At 35.6% G+C, this 25,553-nt stretch overlaps 1 protein-coding gene across 4 annotated transcripts in view; it reads right to left on the minus strand.

Annotated features, from left to right (window-relative positions):
• Window positions 1-25,553, minus strand: part of SNAP91 (synaptosome associated protein 91) — a 147,543-nt gene that overhangs the window by 50,792 nt on the left and 71,198 nt on the right. For all 4 annotated transcript variants that reach the window (XM_030315917.1, XM_030315913.1, XM_030315914.1 and 1 more), the window contains exons 10-14: window positions 21,230-21,300; window positions 19,130-19,135; window positions 16,261-16,288; window positions 12,032-12,141; window positions 9,787-9,905 (exon numbers count right to left, since the gene is read on the minus strand). In XM_030315917.1, coding sequence (XP_030171777.1) covers window positions 9,787-9,905; window positions 12,032-12,141; window positions 16,261-16,288; window positions 19,130-19,135; window positions 21,230-21,300 — 334 coding nt within the window. The remainder of the gene's footprint in view (window positions 1-9,786; window positions 9,906-12,031; window positions 12,142-16,260; window positions 16,289-19,129; window positions 19,136-21,229; window positions 21,301-25,553) is intronic.

A 25,553-nucleotide genomic window follows, 5' to 3' on the forward strand; every position in this document is an offset into this window, starting at 1 on the left:
AAGAAAAAGAAAAGGAAAAAGAAAGAAAGAAAGGAAGAAAGAAAGAAAAAGAAAGAGAAAAGGAGAATTTCTCTTCAATTTCATGCCAAAGAATAAGGTAAAAGGAGATGGTTTATAAGGTTTCACCGGTTATTCATTAAAGTTCTAACTCGGTCACTAAGTAAATGTTTGAGAAGTTCTGAAAATTAACAGTGTGAATACATACTGATTTAAATAGTTGACAGAATTAAAGAGTTATTATATTCATATAAAACCGAAAAATTTTCGTATAACCCCACAAATTATAATTAACACTAAGTTTTAAATTATAAAAATTCTCTAAAAGCCATTTACAAGAATTTATGACATAAAAAGTCTGATTTAAGGATATGGAGCATTCTTAAATGAACCAGAAAACACAATTAATTGTATAAGATACTGTGGTAATGAAAATTAGTAAATTGAAAAAATCAAAAAATTCTGAAACTTGAAGCTCAGAATGAAAACATGAGAACCAGAAGAATGCCCTTATAAAATCTCAGCAAGAATATTTTCCTTTTACCAACTGAAATTTAACAAAGTTAAGTGAAGTTGAAAGAGCAATTTTATTTAAAAAAATTGACAGCTGTAGGCTTAAGAGTTGAACATTTCAAGGGCACCTGGGTGGCTCAGTCGGTTAAATGTCCGACTTTGGCTCAGGTCATGATCTCACAGTTCATGGGTTTGAGCCCCGCATCAGGCTCTGTGATGACAGCCTGGAGCCTACTTCAGATTCTGTCTCCCTCTCTTTCTGCCCCGTCCCCGTTCATTCTCATTCTCTCTCTCTCTCTCTCCCTCCCTCCTTCTAAGAAATAAACATTAAAAAAAAAAAAAAAAGAGTTGAACATTTCAATACAGGAGGTTTAAATGTTTTCAGTGGGAAAACACCAATATTTAAAATGCTCATAATTTATAATTAGCAACTTTATTGCAGGACTGGTTATCTGTTGTTTATTCTGTTGCCAAAACAACTTGGAAATACAATCCAGAGATTATAGCATTACTTTGATGTCATACTGACACATTGTTTAGCAAGCTTACCCAAGGATTATTTAATTATCTAGGGGAAGGTAACTTCATTTGGCTTTGCAATTTAAATGTTAATTAAGGATTCTGACTCTAAAATGATATATTAAAAGTTACAGATCTTGTTGATAAGTGATTTTTATATTCTGTCTGGGAGAAGAAGATAACCTCAAGATATGATCTTTTATTGACCTACTGGGCATTAACTAATTTTGCATCTAACCTAGTCAACTTATTCTAACATTTCTTTTCAAATCCCAATAAATACCAAGTTCCTTGAAATGTCCTCTGAACTGTATTTATCATTTTACTGGTTTCCTCATCAGCTAGTTAATGTCTCACTTGTGCTGTTTCTTCCACCCTCCCACTCTAGCTTTATTGAGGTATATAGTTAAGATGTACAATGTGATGAGTTGGTATATTTGGTGAAATGATTACTACAATCGACATAACACATCCATGACCCCACATAACTGCTAGTTACTACCTTTATTTTTGTGGTCAGAATATTTAAGATTTACTCTTATCAAATTTCAAGTATACAACAGTATTATTAACTATGGTCACCAGCTACACATTAGATCTCCAGAACTTACTCACCTTACGATGGACCATTTGTACCCTCTGATTAATGTCTCCCCATTTTGTGCCTTACTCTCCACCCCCTGCCAACCATCATTCTAGTTTCTCCTTCTGAGAATTTGACTGTTTTAGATTTCACATAATGAGTGAGATCATACATATTTGTCTCTCCGTGTCTGGCTTATTCACTTAGCATAATGTCTTCCATGTTTATCCATGTGTTTGCAAATTGGAAGATTTCCTTCTCTTTTAGGGCGGAATAATATTCCACTGAATGAATGAATATATATATATATATATATGAATGAATATATATATGAATGAATATATGAATATATGAATGAATATATGAATGAATATATATATGAATGAATGAATATATATATAGTTATATTTATTCATATATAAAACACATTTTCCTTCTCTATTTGTCCACTGACAGACATTTAGGTTATTTCTATATTTTGGCTATTCTGTATATTGCTGCAATGAATATGGGAGTGCAGATAACCTCTCTGATATGTGTGTATGTGTGTGTGTGTGTGTGTGTGTGTGTGTGTGTGTGTATCCATCCAGAAGTGAAATTAGTAAATCGTGTGGTAGTCCTATTTTTTAAATTTTTTGAGGAAGCTCTCTAGTGTTTTCCATAACAGCTATACCAATTTGCACTCCCAAAGTGTATAGGGTCCCCTTTTTTCCATATCCTCATCAGTACTTGTTACCTCTTTTTGGTATAGCCATTCCAACAGGTGTGAGCTGATATAATATTGTGCTTTTGATTTGCATTTTCCTGATGATTAGTGATAATGAACACTTTTCCATATATCTATTGGTCATCTATATGTTTTCTTTGGAAAATGTCTATTCAGGACCTTTCCCCATTTTTAAATCAAGTTATTTGTTTTTTTTTGCGATTGAATTGAGTCCTTACATATTTTGGATATTAACTCCTTATTAGATACATGGTTTGCAAATATTTTCTCCCATTCTGGAAGTTGCATTTTCATTTTACTGATTGTTTCTTTTGCTGTGCAGAAGTGTTCTAGTTTGACACAGTCCTACTTATGTTTGCTTTTGTTGCCTACGTTTTGGTGTCATATGCAAAAAAAAAAAAATAATTGCTAAGACCAATGTTGAAAAGATTTTTCTGTTTTTTATGGTTTCAGGTCTTATATTTAAGTTGTTAATGCATTTGAGTTAATTTTTCTGTATGGTATAAAATAAAGTTCCAATTTTATTCTTTTACATGTGGATATTCAGTTTTCCCAACACCAGTTATTAAAGAGACTATCCTTTCCCTGTTGTGTATTCCTGGTAATTGACTGTATGTGTGTGAATTTACTTCTGGGATCTCTGTTCTGTTGGTGAAGGGGTTTGTTTTAGAACAGTAACACACTATTTTGATTACTATAGCTTTGCACTATAGTTTGAAATCAGGAAGTTGGATGCATTCAGTTTTGTTCTTTCTCAACACTGCTGTGGCTGCTTGGGGTCTTTTGTGGTCTGTACAAATAACAGGATTATTTTATATTTATGGGAAAATGCCATTGCAGTTTTTCTAGGGATTGTACTAAAGCTATAGATCACTGTAAGTAATATGGATATTTTTGCATCAAAAACCATAAGATACTTAGGAATAAATCTAACCAAAGAGGTAAAAGATCTGTACTCTGAAAACTATAGAACACTTGTGAAAGATATTGAGGAAGGCACAAAGAAATGGAAAAACATTCTGTGCTCATAGATTGGAAGAGCAAATATTGTTAAAATGTCTATACTAATCAAAGAAATCTACACATTCAATGCAATCCCTACCAAAATAACATGAGCATTTTTCAAAGACCTAGAACAAACAATTCTAAAATTTGTATGGAACCAGAAAAGACCCCAAATAGCCAAAGTAATGTTGAAAAATAAAAGCAAAGTGAGAGGCATCACAATTCTGGACTTCAAGCTGTATTACAAAGGTGTAATCACCAAGACAGTATGGAACTGGCACAAAAACAGACACACAGAGCAATGGAACAGAATAGAGAACCCAGAAATGCACTCACAGCTATATGGTCAACTAATCTTTGACAAAGCAGGAAAGAATACGCAATGGAAAAAAGATGAAAGCAAAAATGAGCTACTGGGACTTCATTGAGATAAAAACCTTCTACATAGTGAAGGAAACAATCAACAAAACTAAAAGGCAACCTACAGAATAGGAGAAGATATTTACAAATAACATATCTGATAAAGGGCCAGTGTCCAAAATCTATAAAGAACTTATCAAACTCAACACCCAAAAATAAATAACCTAGTTCAGAAGACATGAACAGACATTTCTACAAAGAAGACATACAAATGCCTAACACACATGAAAAAATGCTCAACATAAGTCATTATCAGGGAAATTCAAATCAAAACCACAATGAGATACCACCTCACACCTGTCAGAATTAGCCAGGAAACAACAGATATTGGTGAGGATGTGGAGAAAAGGGAACCCTCTTACACTGTTGGTGGGAATGCAGCCACTCTAGAAAACATTATGGAGGTTCCTCAAAAAGTTAAAAATAGCACTACCCTATGACCCAGCAATTGCCTGTTGTGTATTCCTGGTAATTGACTATATGTGTGTGAATTTACCTAAAGGATACAAAAATACTGATTCAAAGGGGCACACACACCCCCAATGTTTATAGCAGCATTATCAACAATAACCAAATTATGGAAAGAGCCCAAATGTCCATTGACTGATGAGTGGATAAAGATGTGGTGTGTGTGTGTGTGTGTGTGTGTGTGTGTGTTTGTGTGTGTATAAAATGGAATATTACTCAGCCATCAAAAAAGGAAATCTTTCTATTTTCAACAATGTGGATGGAGCTAGAGTGTACTATGCAAAGTGAAATAAGTCAGAGAAAGACAAATACCATATGATTTCACTCATATGTGGAATTTAAGAAACAAAACAGAGGAACATAGGTGGAAAAAAAGGAAAAATAAAATAAGATAAAAAGAGAGAGGGAGGCAAACCATAAGAGACTCTTAACTACAGAGAACAAACTGAGGGTTGCTGGAGGGGCGGTGGGTGGAGGGATGGGCTAAATGAGTGATGGGCATTAGAGAGGGCACTTGTGTTGAGCACTAGGTGTTGCATGTAAGTGATGAATCACTAAATTCTACCCCTGTAACCAATACTACACTATATATTAACTAACTTGAATTTAAATAAAATCTTGGAAGGGGTTAAAAAAAGGTAATGTGGACATTTTAACAATATTAATTCCTCCAATCCCTGAATACAGAATATATTTCCATTTATTTGTGTTTTCTTCAATTTCTCTTATCAATGTTCACAGCACTTCAGTGTATAAGATCTTTCATGTCCTTGATGAAAATTTATTCCTAAGTATTCCATTCCTTTGATGCTACTGTAAATGGGATTGTCCTCTTTATTTCTTTTTCAGATAGTTTGTTGTTAGTGTATAGAAATGTAACTGATTTTTGTATGTTGCCTGTGTATCCTGCAACTTTACTGAATTCATTTATTAGTTCTAACAGCTTTTTGGTGGAGTCTGTAGGGTTTTCTACATACAAGATTATGTCATCTGCAGAGACGATTTTGCTTCTTCCTTTCCTTTTTGGATGCCTTTTATTTCTTTTTCTTGCCTAACTGCTCTGGCTAAGACTTCCAGCACTACACTGAATAGAAGTGGAGAGTGGTCATCTTTGCCTTGTCCCTAATCTTAAGGGAAAAAGTTTCAGCTTTACCACTATGATGTTAGCTGTGGGTACATCATATAAGGCCTTTGTAATGTTGAGGTACATTCCTTCTACATATAATTTGTTAAGAGTTTTTATCAAGAAAGGATGTCGAATTTTGTTAGATGCTTCTTCTGCATCTACTGAAATCATATGATTTCCATGTACCATGTTTAGTGATCTGCATATAGTGAACCATCCTTGCATTCCAGGGATAAATTCCACTTGATCATGGTGCATGATCCTTCTAATGTGCTACTGAATTTGGTTTGCTAATATTTTGTTGAGCATTTTTGTGTTTTTGTTCATCAAGATTATTGGCCTGTAATTTCCTTTTCTTGGAGGGTCCTCATCTGGCTTTGGTCTGAGGATAATGCTGGCTTCAAAAAATGAGTTTGGAAGTGTTGCCTCCATATCAATTTTTTTGAGGAGTTAGAGAAGTAATGACATTCATTCTTGTTGAAATGGTAGAATTCACTTGTGAAGCTATCATGTGTTTTTCTTTGTTGGGAATTTTTGACTCATTCTTCAATTTCCTTGCTCATTGTGAATTTTTTCAGATTTTCTATTTCTTCATGGTTCTGTCTCAGTCAATTATATGTTTCTAGGTATTTATTCATTTCTTCTAGGTTATCCAATATGATGGCATATAATTGTTCATAGTAGTCTCTCATGGCCCTTTGTAGTTTTATAATATCAGCCGTAATGTTTCCTCTTTCATTTATTATTTCATTTTTGAATCCTTGCTTTTTTCTTGGTGAGTCTAGTTAAAAGTTTGTCATTTTGTTTATTCAAAAAAATCAATTCTTAGTTTCACTGACCTTTTCTATGGTCTTCCTAATTTCTATTCATTTATTTCTGCTCTAATCTTTATTATTTCCTTTCTTCTGCTAACTTTGGGATTAGTTTGTTCTTTTTTCTAGTTCCTTGAGGCATAAAGCTATATAGTTTATTTGAGATGTTTCTTTTTCTTAATGTAGGCATTTAACACTATAAACATTCCTCTGAGAATTGCTTTTGTAGAATCCTATATGTGTTGGTATGTTTCCATTTTCATCTGTTTCAAGATATTTTCTGATTTCTTTCTGATTTCTTCTTTGACCCAATGGTTGTCCAGGAGTATATTGTTTTATCTCCACATATTTGTGAATGTTCCAATTTTCCTTCTGTTACTAATTTCTAGTTTCTATCACTGAGGTTAGCAATATGACTTCTATCTTCTTTAATTTGTTAATATTTGGTAAGTGTCATAACTTATGATCTATCCTGGAGAGTGTTCCATATGTGCTTGAGAAGAATGTATATTCTTCTGTGTTGGATGGAATGTTCTGTATATATTTGTTGAGCCCATTTGGAGTGTTATCAAACCTACTATTTCTTTATTGATTTTCTGCCTAGATTATTTATCCATTGTTGAAAGTGGCATAATAAAGTCCTCTACTGTTACAATATGGCTATTTCTCCCCTTGGTTCTGTTAATATTTGTTTTATATATTTAGGTATTACAATGTTTGGTGTACATATATTTACAACTGTTATATCATCTTGATGGGTTGATCTTTTTACTTTGCTGGGTATAGTACTCTTGGCTGAAGTTTTTTACTCCCCCTTCTTTCAGCATTCTGAGTATATCATCCTACTTACTCCTGACATGCAAGGTTTCTGCTGAAAAAATGTGCTGATAGCCTTATCAGGGTTCTTTTCTATGTGACAAGTAGCTTTTCTCTTGCTGTTCTTAGGTTTTTCTTTTCATCTTTGATGTTTGCCAATTTGATTATATTGTGTCTTCTTTGGGTTGATCTTGCTTGGGGACTTTTGAACTTCATGAATATGAATATCCATACCCATGTCCATATAATTTGGGAAGTTTTTAGTCATTATTTCCTTAAATAACCTTTCTGCCCCTCTTTTTCTGTCTTTTCATTCTGGGACTCCCTCAATGCATGCATTCATTCATTTGATAGCATCCATAGGTCCCATATGCCTTCTTCACTCTTTTTCCTTCTTGTTGTTCTGCTATCTTATAATTATCTTTGAGTTTGCTGATTCTTTATTTTGTCTGATTAAGTCTGCTGTTGAAGCTCTCTATTGAGTTTTTCAGTTCTGTCATTATATTCTATAGCTCCAGGATTTTTCTTTGGTTCTTTCTTATGGCCTCTATCTCTTTATTAAACTTCTCATTTTATTCATGTATTGTCTTCTTGATTTGTTTTATTGTCTATTTGTGCTCTCTTGCATCTCACTGAGCTTCTTTAAGATGATTACTTTTAATTCTTTGTCAGGCAATTCATAAATCTCCATTTCTTCAGGGTCAGTTATTAAGAATGTTACTAGTTTCCTTTAGTGGTATCATGTTTGTTTCCCTGATTCTTTATAATCCATGTAGTCTTGTGTCGGTGTTTGTGAATTTAAAGAAGTAAACAGCTCTTCCAAGGACTCATTTTGGCAGGTAAAGACTTTCACCTGCTCTGGGCTAATGACATTGCCTAGAGTATCAGAACAGAATCACAGGTGAGTGGAGTTGGAGCTGGGTCATGTGGCTACCTGCTGGGTATACTATGATGTCCATGGTTGGTGGGCCTCTTGCCAGGGGCTTGGATGGGTTCCAATTCTGCCTCATCCCTGAGTGGACCTTCAGGACCTTGGTCAGTAGCACTGGAACTGGGACAAGGGTCCACTTTAGGGTCTGCAGTTGAGTCCAAAGATGGCAAGTGCATGGATAGGTGTGGCTCCAATGGGGTCCCTGGGCAGGCAGGTCTACTCCTGGACCATAGCTGGGTGGAGCTGGGACATGATAGGGCTGCTCATGAGGGCAAGGGACCAAGGTTGGGACCAAGGTTGGCAGGTCCGCCTCTAGGGACACAGATGGGCTTGTCTCCCATAGGGTCCCTGCATGGGCAGGAATGCTCCCTTATGCGGGGCAGATCTGGAGCTGAGTCACAGGACTGCTTCAGGATCTGAGGTTGGACTAAGGTCACTGGGCCTGCCTCTGGGGGCACAGACAGGTGTGTCTCTTGCTGGATTCCTGTGCAGGCAGGACTGCACCCAGACCATGACTGAGAGAGTCTGGAGCTGGGTCACAGGCCATTTCAGAATCGACAGCTGAGACCAAGGTCAGCAGACGTGTTACCCGAGGCAAGGGCAAGCATGGCTCCTCCTAGGTCCCTTTGCTGATGTTGCTGATGGCAGGACCAATGCCAAACAGGACTATAAATGTGTCCACAGAGGCATGGTGGTGTTTCCAGGTCTGTAGCCAGGAGGAAGGGTGGTGAGCCCCCTATGTGGGCGTAGGCCTGCCTTCTTAAAACAACCTTCCTCGGTATTACACTCCAGCGGGGTTTTGCAACCTCCTACCTGGATCCCGAAGCTCCCACAAAGGCACTTTGTTCACGGATGGTTGCCAAATTACTTTTTCTGTGTGTGGGGAGCTATGATGGGGCACCTCCTGTTACACTACATTACTTATGTTATTCCCTCTGTGTTGTTCCTATAGTTGTACGAATCACTTTTAAACTTAAAAAAATTATTTTGATAGTTTGGTGCAATAGTGCAAGGTATTCAAAACCAACTCTGTGCAGCACTAAGAATTATGCAGTAATTACCTTATTTTTCATTATTATTTAATTTGCTTTTTAATCAAGTACTTATAAAAGTTTAATTTTTCTACAATCCATGAATAAAATGGGAATCAAGCACTTAGGTGAAATTCTTCTCAGTTAGTTTAGCATGGATCTTTTCTGGCACAAACAAGAATCTATCCCAAATTTCAACTGGCTGAAGTTAAATCCACTATGAATTAAAACCAATGTGGGTATAAAAGTAATCCAGGAAGGAGGTTACACCTGAACAAATTAAATTACAAGTGCTGTTCATGGGAACACCCAATTCTCTAATGCCTGAATTTTTAGAAAACAATTATTAAAAATAATTAGAATTTTATTTTATTTTTAAAGTTTATTTACTTATTTGTGAGAGTGTGAGCAGGGGAAGGGAAGATAGAAAGTGAGAGAGAGAATCCTAAGCAGGTTCTACAGTGTCAGTGCAGAGCCCAACATGGGGCTCAAACCCACAAACCATGAGATCATGACCTGAGCCGAAACCAAGAGGCAGATGCTTAACTGACTGAGCCAGCAGGTGCCCCCCAAAATAATCAGAGGTTTAGAATAGCAAAGAAAAATACTGCCTTTTTCCAACTCTTAAAATAAAAACCATATGACTACCTGAATATTTTAACTGTACTATAGGTACTTTTTCTGTCTCTCTCAATATATACTTAAATCGATAGATGCCATTCTTGGCATTTTCTAAGTTCCTGGCAACATTTTGGGTAACTAAAGGTAAGTATAACAATAACAGCCTGAGTAAAAACAACTAAACAGAAAGACGACACGGCTGTCTGGTTTCACTCACCTCCCCACGCAGTGGCTCCTCCGGAAGGTGGTGCTGGTGCTGGTGCCGTGGCTGCTGCTGCCCCTCCGGAAGAAAAGTCTGGCTGGAGGTCCAGAAGATCACTAGATGGTTTAGAAGTGCTGAAAGGAGAATGCAACTTGAACATCTGATTTTAAAATTTTATAATGTGAAGATGCTTTTAAATAAAGACTGATGCAGAAACCATGAAAGATTTTGGGTATTTTAAATCCAGTAAGAGAATAGTATTTTGGAAAGTACAGCACATGTTCTTCAATACCAAGCCTTGGTAAACTAGTTTGAAAAGGACCAGAAGCTGAAGTTTTTAGGTTTGTGAGCTAGATGGTCTATCACTATGCCATTCTGACAGTGTAGCATGAAATAAGACACAAACAATACATAAACAAATGAATGTGCCTTTGTTCCAATAAAACTTTATTTATAAAAACAGCGGGCTAGATTTCACCCACAGGACATAGTTTGCCAATTTTTGTTTTATATGCAATAACACAGGTAAACCAAACCTCAGTCAATGGGTCACTCAACAAATCATAAAGCAGAAATTAAAGGAGAAAACCTAAATGCCTCAAATTAAGGGGGAATTTTATTAAATACGTTAATGTCCACGGGGTAGCATGTGAAGTGCTGGTTATGAGTGTGATAAAAGGAAGTGTACTCCAAATATTAAAGGTATTAGAGTAAGAATCATGAATCATTTTTCCTTTTCTCTATTTTCTAAATTGTTTTATATGGAAAAAAATTTTGTCTTAAGAATTTAGAAAGCAAAGAATATTAAAATTAATAATTACTAACAATAAAATAAATGAAATGAAATAAAATAAAATAAAAATAATACCTTTTTCTAAGTTAAACTGCAACATATCAAGTTTGCCTATAAGAAGCCTCATCTAAAATTTACTTCTGTATTTTTTATTCTCATTCAGTTGGCACTGTGCTTTACAAAGCTCCTCCATCTGTAGAAGTTCCAAGGAGGAGCCTAGAGCTTTGCTATTCAAAGTGTGGTCTTTAAGCCAGTAACATCCTGAGACACTGTTAGAAGCATAAAGTCTTAGTCTCACCTCTTACCTGCTATATCAGAATCTTCATTTTAACATGGTCCCAGGTGTTTCATTCAGGTTTGAAACCCACTGCTCTAGAGGTTACCAGACCAGATACCAATCCACCAGGGTGTCAGATTCCCCACCCTTCCTCATAAATAGCAGTTCCCTCTTTATCTTTTTCACATACTAGATTTTCAAGTGATATTCTTTTGAAGACAGGATTCCTCGACATATTTTTTTTTCTCAAAGCACATGAAATGTGCCTAATTTTGATATTCACTTCATAAATATAACTGGTCTAAGTGTCAGGATAGGGAAACATATTTATCATTAAGACCTGAATCAAAGCTTTTATAAGAAGCAATTTATCTTAGTACAGATGCAAAAAGGACTTGGTTTTACCAAGTCTGTGATTATAAAAAGCAGAACTAAGCAAGCGGGGGGTAACACACATAATTAACATGGGTACCTTATGTGTGTTTATTGCTTAGTTCAAAATTCAGGTCTCCAAATATAGGGCATCCATAATAAGTCACAGATACTATAAATCCTCTCAAGGCAGCAACCAAACAAAGGTGACCTAAAATTATGATTTGAGGAGGTCTCTTTGAGTTGGGGCTTCATTGTAAGCAGCCCTGAGATTTGTACACAGTGCACAGTCATCCCCACTTTTCTCACTACTGTTAGGACATTTAGGTGCTATAAAAGCTGATTAGGAAGATCCTGATGGTCTCTTCCTACCACCAGTGTCTGAGTTCCTCATAAGTACCAGCTAACTGGCCCACACTTGCAAGGTTTTGTTTTGTTTTGTTTTGTTTTGTTTTGTTTTGTTTTGTTTTAAAGCACCTTAAGACACCCTTTAAATTTCACACAAGATGAGGCTAATTTCAGAAAGCATTTTCCAAATCATTTAAGTGTGTGTACCATTATTCTACCTCTTTTCCTAAATGTCTGAGCAAGAAGATCATTTCCACAGCTTAGATCTCTCTGATGCTTTCAGAGTCTAGGCCTAGGGAACTGACTAAAATGTCAAAGGACTTATTTTGTGAACCTAAAAATAGCCCAAACTATCATGTTACTAGGACTAGATTTCATTTTGCGAAAACATGGCGGTTCAGCACACAAAAATAAAACAAAAACCTAATGAAAATATTAATAAACAGTTCACTACATGCTCATTAACTAACCTGACGGGGACAGCCGCAGATGCAGTTGCAAATAAATCAACTGGTGGGGATGTGTCGATCGTTTTAGCTGGTGTAGAATTGGGAGACGTAACGGTTGTGGCTGGAGAAGACTGAAAGTGAAGATGCACAACACACTCTAGTCAAATGAGAATCTAAAGGACACAGAGCAACAGGACTTCAACTCTGCAGACCTATGACATTCACGGCAATTTTTGGGTAATGCCCTGTGGGAGGGAAAAACTCAAGAAAATTTGAAACTGAGAATTATAATAAGCAATCAATATTGGACAAAACAGGTTTCAAATTTTAAAAGTTAGATGTAGTTTATATAAAATTATGTTGAAAATATTTGGCTTAATATTGCAATGACTTCTAGTCATGTATTTAAAATCAAGGCTAAATGATATTTCCTAAACATAAAATTAGCAGGAAAGATCTCACTAGCTGCTAAAAGTGAAAAAAAATTATCAATTGTAATAATTGCTATAAAACCAAGCCCATTCTTTTTCCTTCACATCTTAATCAGACTTCATATAAAGTCTTCTCAGATGCCTTTAAATTCTAGAAATCTAACTTTCAAAATAATTCACAGATGGCAAAGAACAATTCATAAACAAGATTCAAGCCACTGACAGCTTAAGGGTGTCTTGATTATATCCAGTCCCTAATGTGACAAAGATTAAACTAAAAAAGTAAAATACAATCTAACACTTACTGTCCTGGACTGGTTTATTTATTATTTTTAAAAATGTTTACTTATTTATTTGTTTAAAAAAATGTTTTTTAATGTTTATTTATTTTTGAGACAGAGGAAGACAGAGCATGAGTGGGGAAGGGGCAGAGAGAGAGGGAGACACAGAATCTGAAACAGGCTCCAGGCTCTGAGCTGTCAGCACAGAGCCTGATGTGGGGCTAGAACCCACGAACCATGAGATCGTGACCTGAGCTGAAGTCAGATGCTTAACTGACTGAGCCACCCAGGCGCCCCTAAAAATGTTTATTTTTGAGAGAGAGGGGGAGTGTGCATTTGCAAGTAGGGGAGGGGCAGAGAGAGGAGAGAAAGAATCCCAAGTAGGCTCCATGCTCACTGTGGAGCCCGACAGAAGGATCCATCTCACAACTGTTAGATTGGGACCTGAGCCAAAATCCAGAGTCAGATGTTCAACCTACTGAACCACCCAGGTACCCTGCACTGGACTTATTTTTTTATTAAATATTTTTTATTTATCTTTGAGAGGGAGGGAGGAAGAGAGAGAGAGAGAAAAAAAGCAGGGGAGGGGCAAAGAGAGAGGGAGAGATAGAATCTAAGGCAGGCTCCAGGCTCTGAGCTGTCAGCACAGAGCCTGATGCAGGGCTCGAACTCATGAATGGTGAGATCATGACCTGAACCGAAGTCAGACACTCAACTGACTGAGCTACCCAGGTGCCCTGGACTGATTTTTTTAAAAATGTTTTTTAATGTTTATTTATTGTTCAGAGAGAGAGAGAGAGAGAGAGACAGACAGACAGAGTGTGAGCAGGGGACGGGCACAGACAGATGGAGACACAGAATCTGAAGCAGGCTCCAGGCTCTGAGCTGTCAGCACAGAGCCTGATGCCAGGCTTGAACCCACAAACTGTGAGATCATGATCCGAGCCAAGGTCGGACACTCAACTGACTGAGCCACCCAGGTGCCCCTCCCTGGACTGATTTCTAAAGAGTTAATAGTCAGTTAATATTAAAAATAAAAAATTTTGTTGAGAATTTTGTTAATTCCATTTCTCTTTATTTGCTATATTTAATTCTCCATGTATCTACAAGGGGAATATTAATAGAAGATCTCAAACCAGCCCACCAATACTTACTTCTATAAGTGGAAATGTTATATAATAGCAAGTAAAACACATGAAGACCAAGGGCTATCAGATAATGCTGTAAATGGATATCTAATTTCAAATAGACCAAATTTAAACAAAGCTTTAGGGGCAGTGGGGGCAGGGTGCTCAGTCAGTTGAGTGTCTGACTTCAACTCAGGTCATGGTCTCATTGTTTGTAGGTTTGAACCCCATGTCGGGCTTGCTGCTGTCAGCACAGAACCCACTTCAGATCATCTGCCCCCCTCTCTCTCTGCTCCTCTCTAGTTTGCGTGCTCTGTCTCTCAAAAATAAACATTTAAAAAAAATTTTAAAAAGAAAGCTTTAATAAGAATAAATTTTTAGAAAAAGGACTGAGGAGGGGCGCCTGGGTGGCTCAGTCGGTTAAGCGTCCGACTTCAGCTCAGGTCACGATCTCACGGTCCGTGAGTTCGAGCCCCGTGTCGGGCTCTGGGCTGATGATGGCCCAGAGCCTGGAGCCTGCTTCCGATTCTGTGTCTCCCTCTCTCTCTGACCCTCCCCCGTTCATGCTCTGCCTCTCTCTGTCTCAAAAATAAATAAACATTAAAAAAGAAAAAAAAATTAAAAAAAAAAAAAAGAAAAAGGACTGAGGAGATAATGTTTAGGGGTTTTAGACTTAAACAGTATTTGTCTGATACTATCTGTCCATGAATCAAGAAGTCACAATTCAATAGCTACACAAGTGCTAAGCATTCAGCAGTCAAGAAAGACAAACACACGAGTATGGATATTGTTGCTCAGAAAAGGTTAACTCAAGCCTTTATCTGCACCAAAAATTAAAAGTTTTCAAATGGAACATGAAATATTATCAAGGGAATATAAAGGAATAACAAAATTTAATTTGTAGGTCATCCATTGTGGATACTGACAACTCCTCTAAAAGAAATTAGTGTTTTTTAAACCAATACATGCAAATAAGTTTGGAAAGTGATGTTTATGAAAATACCACTGAGAACTTAATGATGACAATGACTCTACCAACATAAATGCAGAAGTGAAGGTCTTCAAAGACCCATTAAAAACTGCCTTGTAACTATAAGCTCTGAAGAGATGAGAGAGCTAGGGAAACAGAACCAGAATAATCCTGTTATTACAAAAAGAAAATACCAATTAAATTTCATTTGGCCAAAATGTGGAGACATCACCCCAAATGATGCCATAATTTTTACCACACTCTACTCTGCAGTCATACGTTGTGACTTTTCACATAGACATAATGATTTTAAACCTGGTTGTATAACACAATCACCAGGGATCTTTTTGTTTGAGCTGCCTGAGGGAATCTTAGGCAGCCAGCCCGGTACTGACACAGTACAGGGTGTATGGGAACTACCACTGCAGTCATAATGATATCCTTCATGTCTGTAATAACAGCAATCACATAATGGAAATCTGTCATAGACGAAAGAGTACATTTATTACATTTTTTTCCTGAAAAGTACAATGGTAGCTGTGAACTACTGACCTAGGGGAAAAAATACTATTGTCATTGATAATCCCAATTGTGTCCTCCAATATACCAAAAAAGAGGGAGGTGAAAGAATTATTAAAATTATTATAGTAGACTGCCTAAAAAGCATGCTTGCAGAAAGACACCCAACTACAATTGACTTTTTAAACCAAACACGTATAAAATCATGTGCTTTATTTATCTCACAGGGCTGTGATTCAGAGTATGCATGTGCTTTGTAACTAGTAAAATGTTACATTTATTTTCAGTTGAAATATAGAAGTATGAAAATTTATCCTACTTAAAAAAAAAAAAAACACCTAGTCCTAATAGAGGACCCATGAGGACAGGTACCTGTTTGACTTTCTCCTTTCACTTCTTTCAGTATGTATATATTCAAAACTGGAATTTCTGGATCATGGTGATTTTATTTTTTGGTTTTTGATGAAAGGAACATGTACATACAACAGCCAAAAAATGGAGGCAACCCAAGTGACCGCTGACGGATGGATGAAGAAAATGTGGTATACACATAGAGCGGAATGTTACTCAGACTTAAAATGGAAGGAAATTCTGACATATGCTACAGCATAAATAAATTCCCCAAGATATTATGCTAAGGAAAATAAGTCAGTCAAAAAAGGTGAGACACTGGATAAGTCCACTTATTTGAGGTACCTAGAGTAGTCAAATTCACAGAGACAGAAAGTAGAATGGGGGTTGCCTGGGGCTGAGGAGAAGGATGTAGAATTAGTGTTGAAAGTGTAGAGTTTCAGTTTGGATGAAAAAAGTTCTGGAAACGGGATGACAGCGACAGTTGCACAACAAAGTGAATGTTAATACCAGTGAACTGTACACTCAAAAATTGCTAAAATGGTCAAAACAAAAGAAAGAGCAAACTTACCTTACTTAATGGAGAGGGAGCACCAGATCTAAAAGGCAACCAAAAAAAACCCTGAATATACGTGAATAAATTTGTAGAAGCAATTAAGTTTGGTAACGCTTGGTCAAGTACTAACTTGTTTATATGCAGATGTTTTAGTAATGGACAAACTATTTTTTAAAAAATAATTTTTCTTTCATTCAATTATGACATCCTCTTTCAATATTTTCCATCCACTCAATTTCTAGTACTAGAGATTCTTAAACTTAAGTTTTTTTGTGTGTATCTCTAGCAACTTGAGTTGATCATTATTGCCTGTGTCCATCAAAAATAAAACTGGAATTTTAAAAATGTTGCCAAGACTTGGGGAATATAGTGCTTTACAGAATTAAAAAAAAAAACCCTCTGGTGTACTATTTTAAAAAGTTAGAAAACTCATTGAGGTACACTGTGATTCATTTAATCACAATTGTGATGCATAAAAGTAACACTACACTTTAAAAAATCCCTATGAGCCCTGTGTCTGAAATGTGTCTCAACTTCCACATGGTATACTCCTGAAGTTTGTTTTGTTCACAGCTCTAGTGAAAACTATCTATGGAAAGTATTCCCATTATTGTGTTCAAAGTGGTGGGAGCTTGAAAAAGTACAGTAACCTCAATGCTTGTTTCTAAAGGAGAAAATTAGAAAGCAGTAAAAAAATTTTTTAGTGAGATTACTGCTAGCACTATTATACATGATCTCTATCAAAGTGCTTCAGAAACAGCTGCCTCAACAGTTTACTGTTTACCAACCCAAGTCGGTGGAAAATAAATTAATAATAAAACAAAGTGAAGAAAAAATATATTTCAATAGGAAGCCTAGTGTCAGAGTCGTTCAGGATGGCAGGGTGGCTTTCTACTCATCTACAGAGGAAATATCACAAGTAGCACTAGCAACACAAAATTAGCGGAGATTTAATAACTGAAATTTTGTACAGTATCATGAATTTTTGTTTTATTGAATGCAGCAAAAGAAATGTATTATTATATGTCACATTAATAACTTTGATATTCAACTTTATTTGCAAATACCTGCTATTTAAAGATTATCATGCTCAAACCTAAGTACAAATACCATAAGTAGCAAAAGAATCAGTTTGCCAAGCTCCTCCATGAGCACCATTACTAAATGACACTTCTAGTTACCCCATGGATTAAGCAAATAAATAAAAGCTCCTGTCTCTGTCCAGCCATCACCCCACTTACCACACTGTACCTTATTTGTCTGTTTAGTTATCTGTCTTTTCTACTAGATGCTAAATTCTCTGAAGGAAGGGAATCCATCTCATTGCTTTATATCCTCAGCACTTTATACAACACCTGGCACTTTGCAGGCACTGATATTTCTCTATCATTTGAATTTTAAAATAAGAATACATTCATGTACTCCTTTAAAAAAATTAACTAAGAGTCTTAAAATTATTTTGTGTGAAACTAAACTGTCAGGAAATGTGACGCCTCTTTGTATGTACCATACTTAGCCTTTGCCATGATTTCATACAAGAGGTCAGAAACAGGTGTGCTCCCATTGGGCCATAGCTTTAAAAAGCATCATTAATTACTGATTAAAATCCCAGGGCTTCAAGGCTCAGCAAAGCAAATAACTTGCCCAAGCCTCACCATTCTTTAATGGTGGATTTAAGACTCCAGTCCAAGTCTGTCTGATGCCCCAGCCTGCGCTCGTTTCACATTCCAGCCTGTCTTGACAAAAACACACGTGAGCCCAGCACGTGTGTTCCTCTCTTACACAACATACAAACTGCTTCCTTTCACCGGTTTCTTGATTGACTTAATACCCTACCATTGGTCATTTGTCCTTTATAAAAGAAAATGCTACAATCTTTTATATAATGACATTTGCCAAAAGCCAATATTCATTTTAATAATTTTAATGAGAGAAATCTAGTACATAGTGAACTGTGTTGGGAAGAATAAAGCACGATTATAACTTTAGAAGAGAATGAATGACCCATATAGTCCTTCCCTAAATTCTGTGAAATGCTACAGACAAATCCATGGGTTTTTATGACGAACATAGAAAATGCAAAGGTTTACTTCCAAGATGTTAATAGTCAGCCATCAAATGAGGACATTTTGTTATGTTTTATTCACAATAATAATCTCTACATAATTTTGGTTATGGATGGTAGACAGAGACAAAAAAAAAAAACAGATGTGAAAAACCTACCTATGTCTTCTAAACAATTTTAATTACAATAGACTTCTTCTCAGGTTTCCTGTACCCTCAATACTTAGTAAACCCACATATAAAATAAAATCAATTTCTCTTTTGTTCTATGGAATCACAGAAACATAAAATATACAAATATATCACACAGTACTATATAAGACTTCAAAAATAAGTATCAGTGGATAAAAGCCATTAAATATAAAGAGCATACATATTTTTATGGTAGACATTTAAAAATGTGGCATTGTATGCATTTCCTTGACTCAGAGATTAGAATAATTTTATACTGCTATTGAAAGACGAACAACTTTAATTTTCTCTATAATACTGTCTTTTGGCATTCCTGCCATATGCCATCGGAAAATCTTTTGTTTACTAATCAAATAAAAAAAAAACCCTTTATTTCCAAAATCTAAGAGTAATACACCTAAGAGAGACTGGTAATCTTGATCTGAGAAGACCAAAATAAAGCAAAACCATTTATGCCAGTCACCTTGGGAGACAAGTAAAAAAGTATGATGAAAAAACACAGATGTGTAAAATTGACAGAAATCAGTTTTAAATAAATGTTCTAAATACCAAATGTGGAGTCTTAAGAGTGCTTTTTGCATTCTCAGTAATAACCAAATGCAAAAAAGCCACTCAATGTAGTACTCACCCTTCACTTAAGTTCCCAGGTAAGCACAAACATACAAAGAAGAAAACAGTTAACTACTATAGTTCATTTATTTTAAAAATAGGGAATAAGCAAAAGACAAGTTCATATTCAGTCTCTCAGCCAATTCAGAAAAGAAATATGACAAGCATAAAATGATTTTTAAAGGAGAGAGAAACATTATGTTCAGCCAAAGGTAATTCAAAACAGAAGATCACTGAAATTCTATTTCCCTGCTCTTAGAAATGTGACTATGTGTACATAGATAGCTGTTTTCCAAAAATAGTTTGCAGCAGCCACAAGGGGGCGAATTTAGACTTGAAGTTGGGGCTAATAAAATTCACCCTATAGGCTGCTTTTCTGTTGACTGCAGCACTGGCAGATTTAACAAGGGGAAAGAGTGGTTCTGTGCAGGGTGTGGGGGACCCTGAGGAGGGTAAGAGTACAGACCAGCTGACTTTTCACCAATACGTATCAGGCATTGCTCAAGGGAAAGGCTTTAAGTCCGGGGGATGTGCATATTTCCTTAGTTGGAGGTCCTTCTATCAAAGGAGCAGGGACATTTCTTAGGCTTCATGCCTCCTTTTGCTCGAATCCTATACAACTCCTTTGGCTTCTTAGATACTCTAATACTGGGTGGCCCCAGCAATAACTGGAAGTGGTCATCTAACATACTCCCATGTCACTTAATGTACTCTCATGTCTTTTAGTTGACATCAATTTATCCACAAAATTCTGATCACCCATGGCCACGATGAAGCAGGGCAGACCTTGTACTGTGGTGACAACCTTGACAGAGCCCCTGAGAAGTCCTGCCATGCATCATACCCAACAGCTCTGCCATAACTGCCTGAGAGATTCCTACACTACTGTTTATCATTGAAAATTTAAAATATGCAACGATCTTTATACTAACTTGGAAAGGATGATAGAAATGACACTTAGCTAATGAAACAACAAGCAAATAGTAACACTGAGACATGAATCTAGATTCTGGGCAAATGCCGAGAGAGAAGAAAGCAGAAAGAGGTTGCATTTTGATAACTATATCATAGGCAAAATCCATCATCAGCATACAGCCCTGCAATGATCACTTCATAGGTCATCTCTGTTAACTTCTGCTGTCAATCTAAATGAAATAAACAAAAAGCTGGGACCAACAAAGACAGATTTCAAGCTGACTCTGTAGAGAGAATAGGTGGAGATAATGAAGTATAAAACAGTCCCTAAACTTTAGATTCAGAAAATCTATTTAAACCACATATGTGGGAATAAAATGGCCACAACACAGAGTAGTGCATGATTAAGGAAGGCTTAATGAGGTAGCCTTCCCAGAATGGGTAAGATTTACACACACGGAGACAAGGAAGGTCGGTATCCAAGACTAGCAAAACTGTAATTTGAGCAAGGCACAAAGACTGAAAAGCACAGGGTCTTGTGAATAGACCAGTTTGATACTTGCTAGAGAGAAGAAAAAAAAATGGAACTTGGACATTTTTGCACGCAATGAGTAAAAATAGTGAAAAATGTATGTGCCCAAACACAAAGATAATGGAAATCCAGTAAAATTGGACTTATTGCTGATTGCTATTCTTTGTATGAAAAAGATGTCTGAGCAAAATGTCAGCAGTATGCCATGCTGAATGGTTCAAGTAAGGAGAGTCTAAAATGCAGAAAACTATACTTGAGGGCTTTGCTTTCTTTCACAACAGGGCTGGCAGTGTAAAAGAATGTTCAAGGCTACCTGTGAAACTGCTTTACTCATATGCCCAATAACAACAGCCTCAATTTTTAAACATGAGCAACTCTTTTTCGGTATATTGTGAATCCCCTCTAAGGGCAGGTATATATGTCAGCAAGTTCAGGCAACCTATGTACAACCTACTAATTTGCTGCATGAGCCTGCAGAAAGAGTGCCTATATATGGGGTCACATTGCCACAAGTTAATGGGATGAATGGGGTTTTTGAGGGAACCTAGAAGAATTACAATAAAGCATACTCTAAATCTGTAGTAGTATACATGGTACCATGATATATCTCTTTCTTACAAAGAACGACTGTAGCATTTTTAATCTTATTTAGAATATACAACTAATGCATACTTGTTTCCAGGTTTCTTTCCTTCTAATGTATTTAGATGCTGTTCAAGGGTCTCCATAAGACTGCTGGGAGCCTACAATAAGAAAGTAAAAATAAATGTCTGCATTGCTTTCTTTCAAAGTAAATACACTGGAACATCACTGTAACTTTGTATGGTGGAGTTCTGTGGGTGGACCCCAATACATATGTGAGATGATTTCATTCCAAGTCTTTTGGTACGTAAATATTTAAATTCCATGGAAGCTCAGACAGGCCATCGTACATATACTTACTCCCACTGCATAACAAATAGCACTACAGCATGGTTTCAGTGTAGAGATTACATTGGATAGACTTTTCTATGATACTATTTATATGCAGTAAACTCAAATCAAGTTAACCATATATTTCCATAAGACCACATGAAAAAAGAATAGGTATTTGTATCTAAGTAAGAAATATAAGTGCCCAAACACAAACTTACAGAGGTTTGAAAATACAGTAAACTCTCACTTATCTCTGACTGACATGTTAGGAAAAATTGCTACTATATTAAGTAAAAGCGGGGGGGGGGGTAAGTGATAGTTGTGGAGAAAAGAATACAACTTTAATAGTCAACAATAATTAAGATTTTCTTATTACTGAGCTACTTAATTTATATACATAATAAATACTTTAGCAAATATGATAATGTTAAGCTACTGTGTATTGCCAAATTTAATATATTTAACTCTTTTATTAAAAGGTACCTGAACCGTTTTTATAATAACATTTTAGGCAATACAAAGTGATGGTATTTACTGTATATTAGAAAGAGAAATATGAGGTTCATACATATATTCCACTCCATCTATTCCTCAAACATTAGAAATTTAATGTCATCTTTAAATAATTTTAACCTAAATTAGACCTTAACAGCAGCATAAGCATTCAAAGAACAGCATTCCACGAATGAAATATGTAATTACATTTATAGATACATTAAATTCTAACAGCCTTCAAATTAATATGAAATTGATTTTGAAGACTTTTAATATGCTAACTGCTAAAACAGCTCACAGAATTCAAGGAAATTCAAACAACTGTACATTTTACATTGTACCTATAATGACAAAGTAAAATTCTTATTAAAGTGTTTTAATTTTAAAGGTTCTAGATATCTAATACCATTTTCACTTCACCAATAGATTCATGAGCCATCTTAACAATTATGTGGTTATTATATATGTAATCATATGATTATTATATATATAAATTACTAAATGAGCCAAACATGTAAATTTATAAATATAAGTTACTAAGTGAACAAAAATATTAACTTCATCAAAGTGATGGAGGTAGGGTAGAAAGAGTCAGACCTGTGACCATTATCTAAAACATTATGGACTCTAAAATAGAAAGAGTAATGATTATAGGGGATGTAATAAATTTAGAAAATTATAAAAATTATGATTTAAAAATATAACTTAGGTGACAGTAGACTTACTCAACAAATTCCAACAAATTGCAAATAAGAGTATATCTTTAAGTTTAAAAAAGGTAAAAATTTAAGATGTAAGGAAAATTTTGCTCTATAGAACAAACAGTATACTATAAAGACATGTTCATTTAATAAACAGAATATGCATTGCCTTATTAAAAGGAAAAAAAAATAGAGGCTCACAATTTTTAGGCAAATTAACACCCAATAACTTCAACATTATCATGCTAATTTTCATAATACTTATTATTATAATTGCCATAACAATGGAACCTAGGAAGCCTGGAAATAGAACCTCAAAATTTTCATATTTCTATTTTTTTTCACTGGGATTGTAGTAAGGAAAAAATACATCAAGCCACAGAATCTCTCCCTGGTTATAAGACATAGGTCTTCTAAATGTTAAATGCAAAGTAAAGAAAATGTGATTCTAAAACGGTTTAAAAAGACAAGTGCTACTTACAGTCACAAAACAGAACAATATGGGATAAGAAAGAAAGACGTGGTGTTTTCACCTATAAACTTCCTTAGTTTCTTAAAAACAAACAAACCAAAAAACCAGAGGACAGTTTGCAATTCCATTCTTTTTGCAAGGTTTTTTCATAATTTAAGGATGAAAAGTTTAAAATAAAGTACCAGTCACAAAAATCATAATAGTTAAACAATTTTTTACTAGGAGCAGACTACAAAACTGACTTTTGTCTTTAAGGGGAGTTATTTTGTAATGAATTGCAGATACAATTAAATTTGGAGCATTTTATCTTACAGGTTTAAAAATGCTTCATCATTTATAGTTCTTATAAGGACATGTGAAGTGTAATAGAAATAAATTCCTCAAGTGTTTTTGGAGGAAAAAACAATTTTGATAGCAATATTCACAAATGTAGCAGTATCAGCTGCCTTAACTCTATCTATGGCATGGAGTAGAACTTGGCATATAGTAGACAAATAAACAAAAACGGTCTCAAATTTCCAAGGAACAAAACTTTGAGAATACCTCTGCTGTTGGAAAAGGAACTTAAAATAACAAACTACAATTAGCAGTTATCTTTAGTTCCTTATTTTTAAAAATGCTGAAGTCAACGGGCCAATCAGGTGGAAAACACCAACCCAAAGACCAGAGTCAGCCTGTGAAAGCTAACAGGTAATAGCAATGTATCACAGTTATCCATTCATCAGTGGGACAGTTGTGTTTTTTTTTTTTTTTTAACTTTTCTTTACCAGCAGTTTTCAGATCAACCAGAATTCCTAATAAGAAAACCTAAGATGTTTTTCATAAACGGAGGTATTTTAAATTTGGAATGCACATACACATATACACACTCCAAACAGGAAATGATATTTTGAAAATCCTTTTCTTGGAACAAATTTAAATCCGACTTGTGAGCCCAGGATCAAAAAGGAAGCATTCATCTACAATTCAGATACTTTAGATTCTAATGCATCATTAAAACCAAACAGGAAAAAAAGCAACCAAAAGATCCTTCAAATTTTTCATCATTAGATCTCAGAAACCATTTGAAAGTGCTAAGAAGCAGTTCTGATACTGTATTATTCTTCTTCTCACCCAATATAGCACTTTTGAATGTTTTGTTAAAAGTTCATTGATGTTCATAAATCATTTAAATGCAGTTCTGATGATATTATATGCACAATTATTTAAAGAGGGCTGCAGATGACCACACTGGTATTTATTGTGCATTTTCCAACCAAAATGATGTCCATTGAATTCCTCTGCTCCACTTTGCTGTAAGAATTCTCATCTTTCCAGTTACAAGCAGCCTATTCTTACTCCCAGTCAGTAGGTAGCCTTCTGACCTCCAGCTCCTCCTTAGCCCTCTTCCATGTTGGGTATTTTGGTTCACTGCCACAGCTAGATTCAGTGGCTGTAATGGCCACACAGGAGCTGGCAGAGAGAACCTAATCTCAAAGGTGTTAAACTGAGTCCACACCACCTGGTATCTCTGACCCATTTCCAGATTAACCATGGTCTAACACTGTCTAAAGGACTAACCCTAGAATAGTTCACATTCCAGCTCTGCCTGACCATACCATCATAGTGGTATGGTCTAACTGCCAGATCAGTTAGAAGCCTCCAGTAGACCTATGGAAGGGGTTCCAAATAAGAATTAGGAAGTATATTTAGCTCTGTCACAATCCTAACAGAAATCACAATTAGGTTACTTACTAAGAAATTTCAGAAGCACTCAATACTCTTGTATTGAGATTTAAGTATATGCTGGAGAAATTAACTAGGGAATGCTTAAGTGTGTGTGAAGAAGTAATTTAGGAATAAATGTTAATATGGAAGTTTATGTGGCTCTTAAGGACACTAAAATAGCAGAGGAAAGAATGATACCAGATTCTAATGAATCTCTACCACAGAATACCCAGGGCACAACTTTACCTTCTTTAAGGACTGGATATCTGTTCTCCAAATTAGAGTAACACGATGTACAACGTTAAACAATATGTCTCTGGACTTTTTGAGAAGAGATTATGTAAGTGATAATGAATACTACAGTAACATTAAAAATTAAACCCAAGTATGTGAATCCTTCTTTCAATGATACCTACAATTCTCTAATTTTAAAAACAAAAAGGTATTTAAGCATTCTTTTAAACTTTGTCTCTTTCAAACACTGTATGAACGGAGACAAATGAGGGTCTATTTTCTTAACTGAGAGCCTCCCTGATATGATAGTTTTACTTTTATTCCACAGTGAGAGCGGTCTATACAGTTTAAATAAAGGTGATTTACTATCTCTAAAAGCTATTCATTGAGCAAAACATTTTAATATCTACCTTTTTTAGGTTACTATGTATTATTTATCTGGGCTTTTTTACCAAACTACAATGTAAATGTT

Source organism: Lynx canadensis, chromosome B2 (assembly GCF_007474595.2).
Source record: "Lynx canadensis isolate LIC74 chromosome B2, mLynCan4.pri.v2, whole genome shotgun sequence".
NCBI lineage: Eukaryota > Metazoa > Chordata > Mammalia > Carnivora > Felidae > Lynx > Lynx canadensis.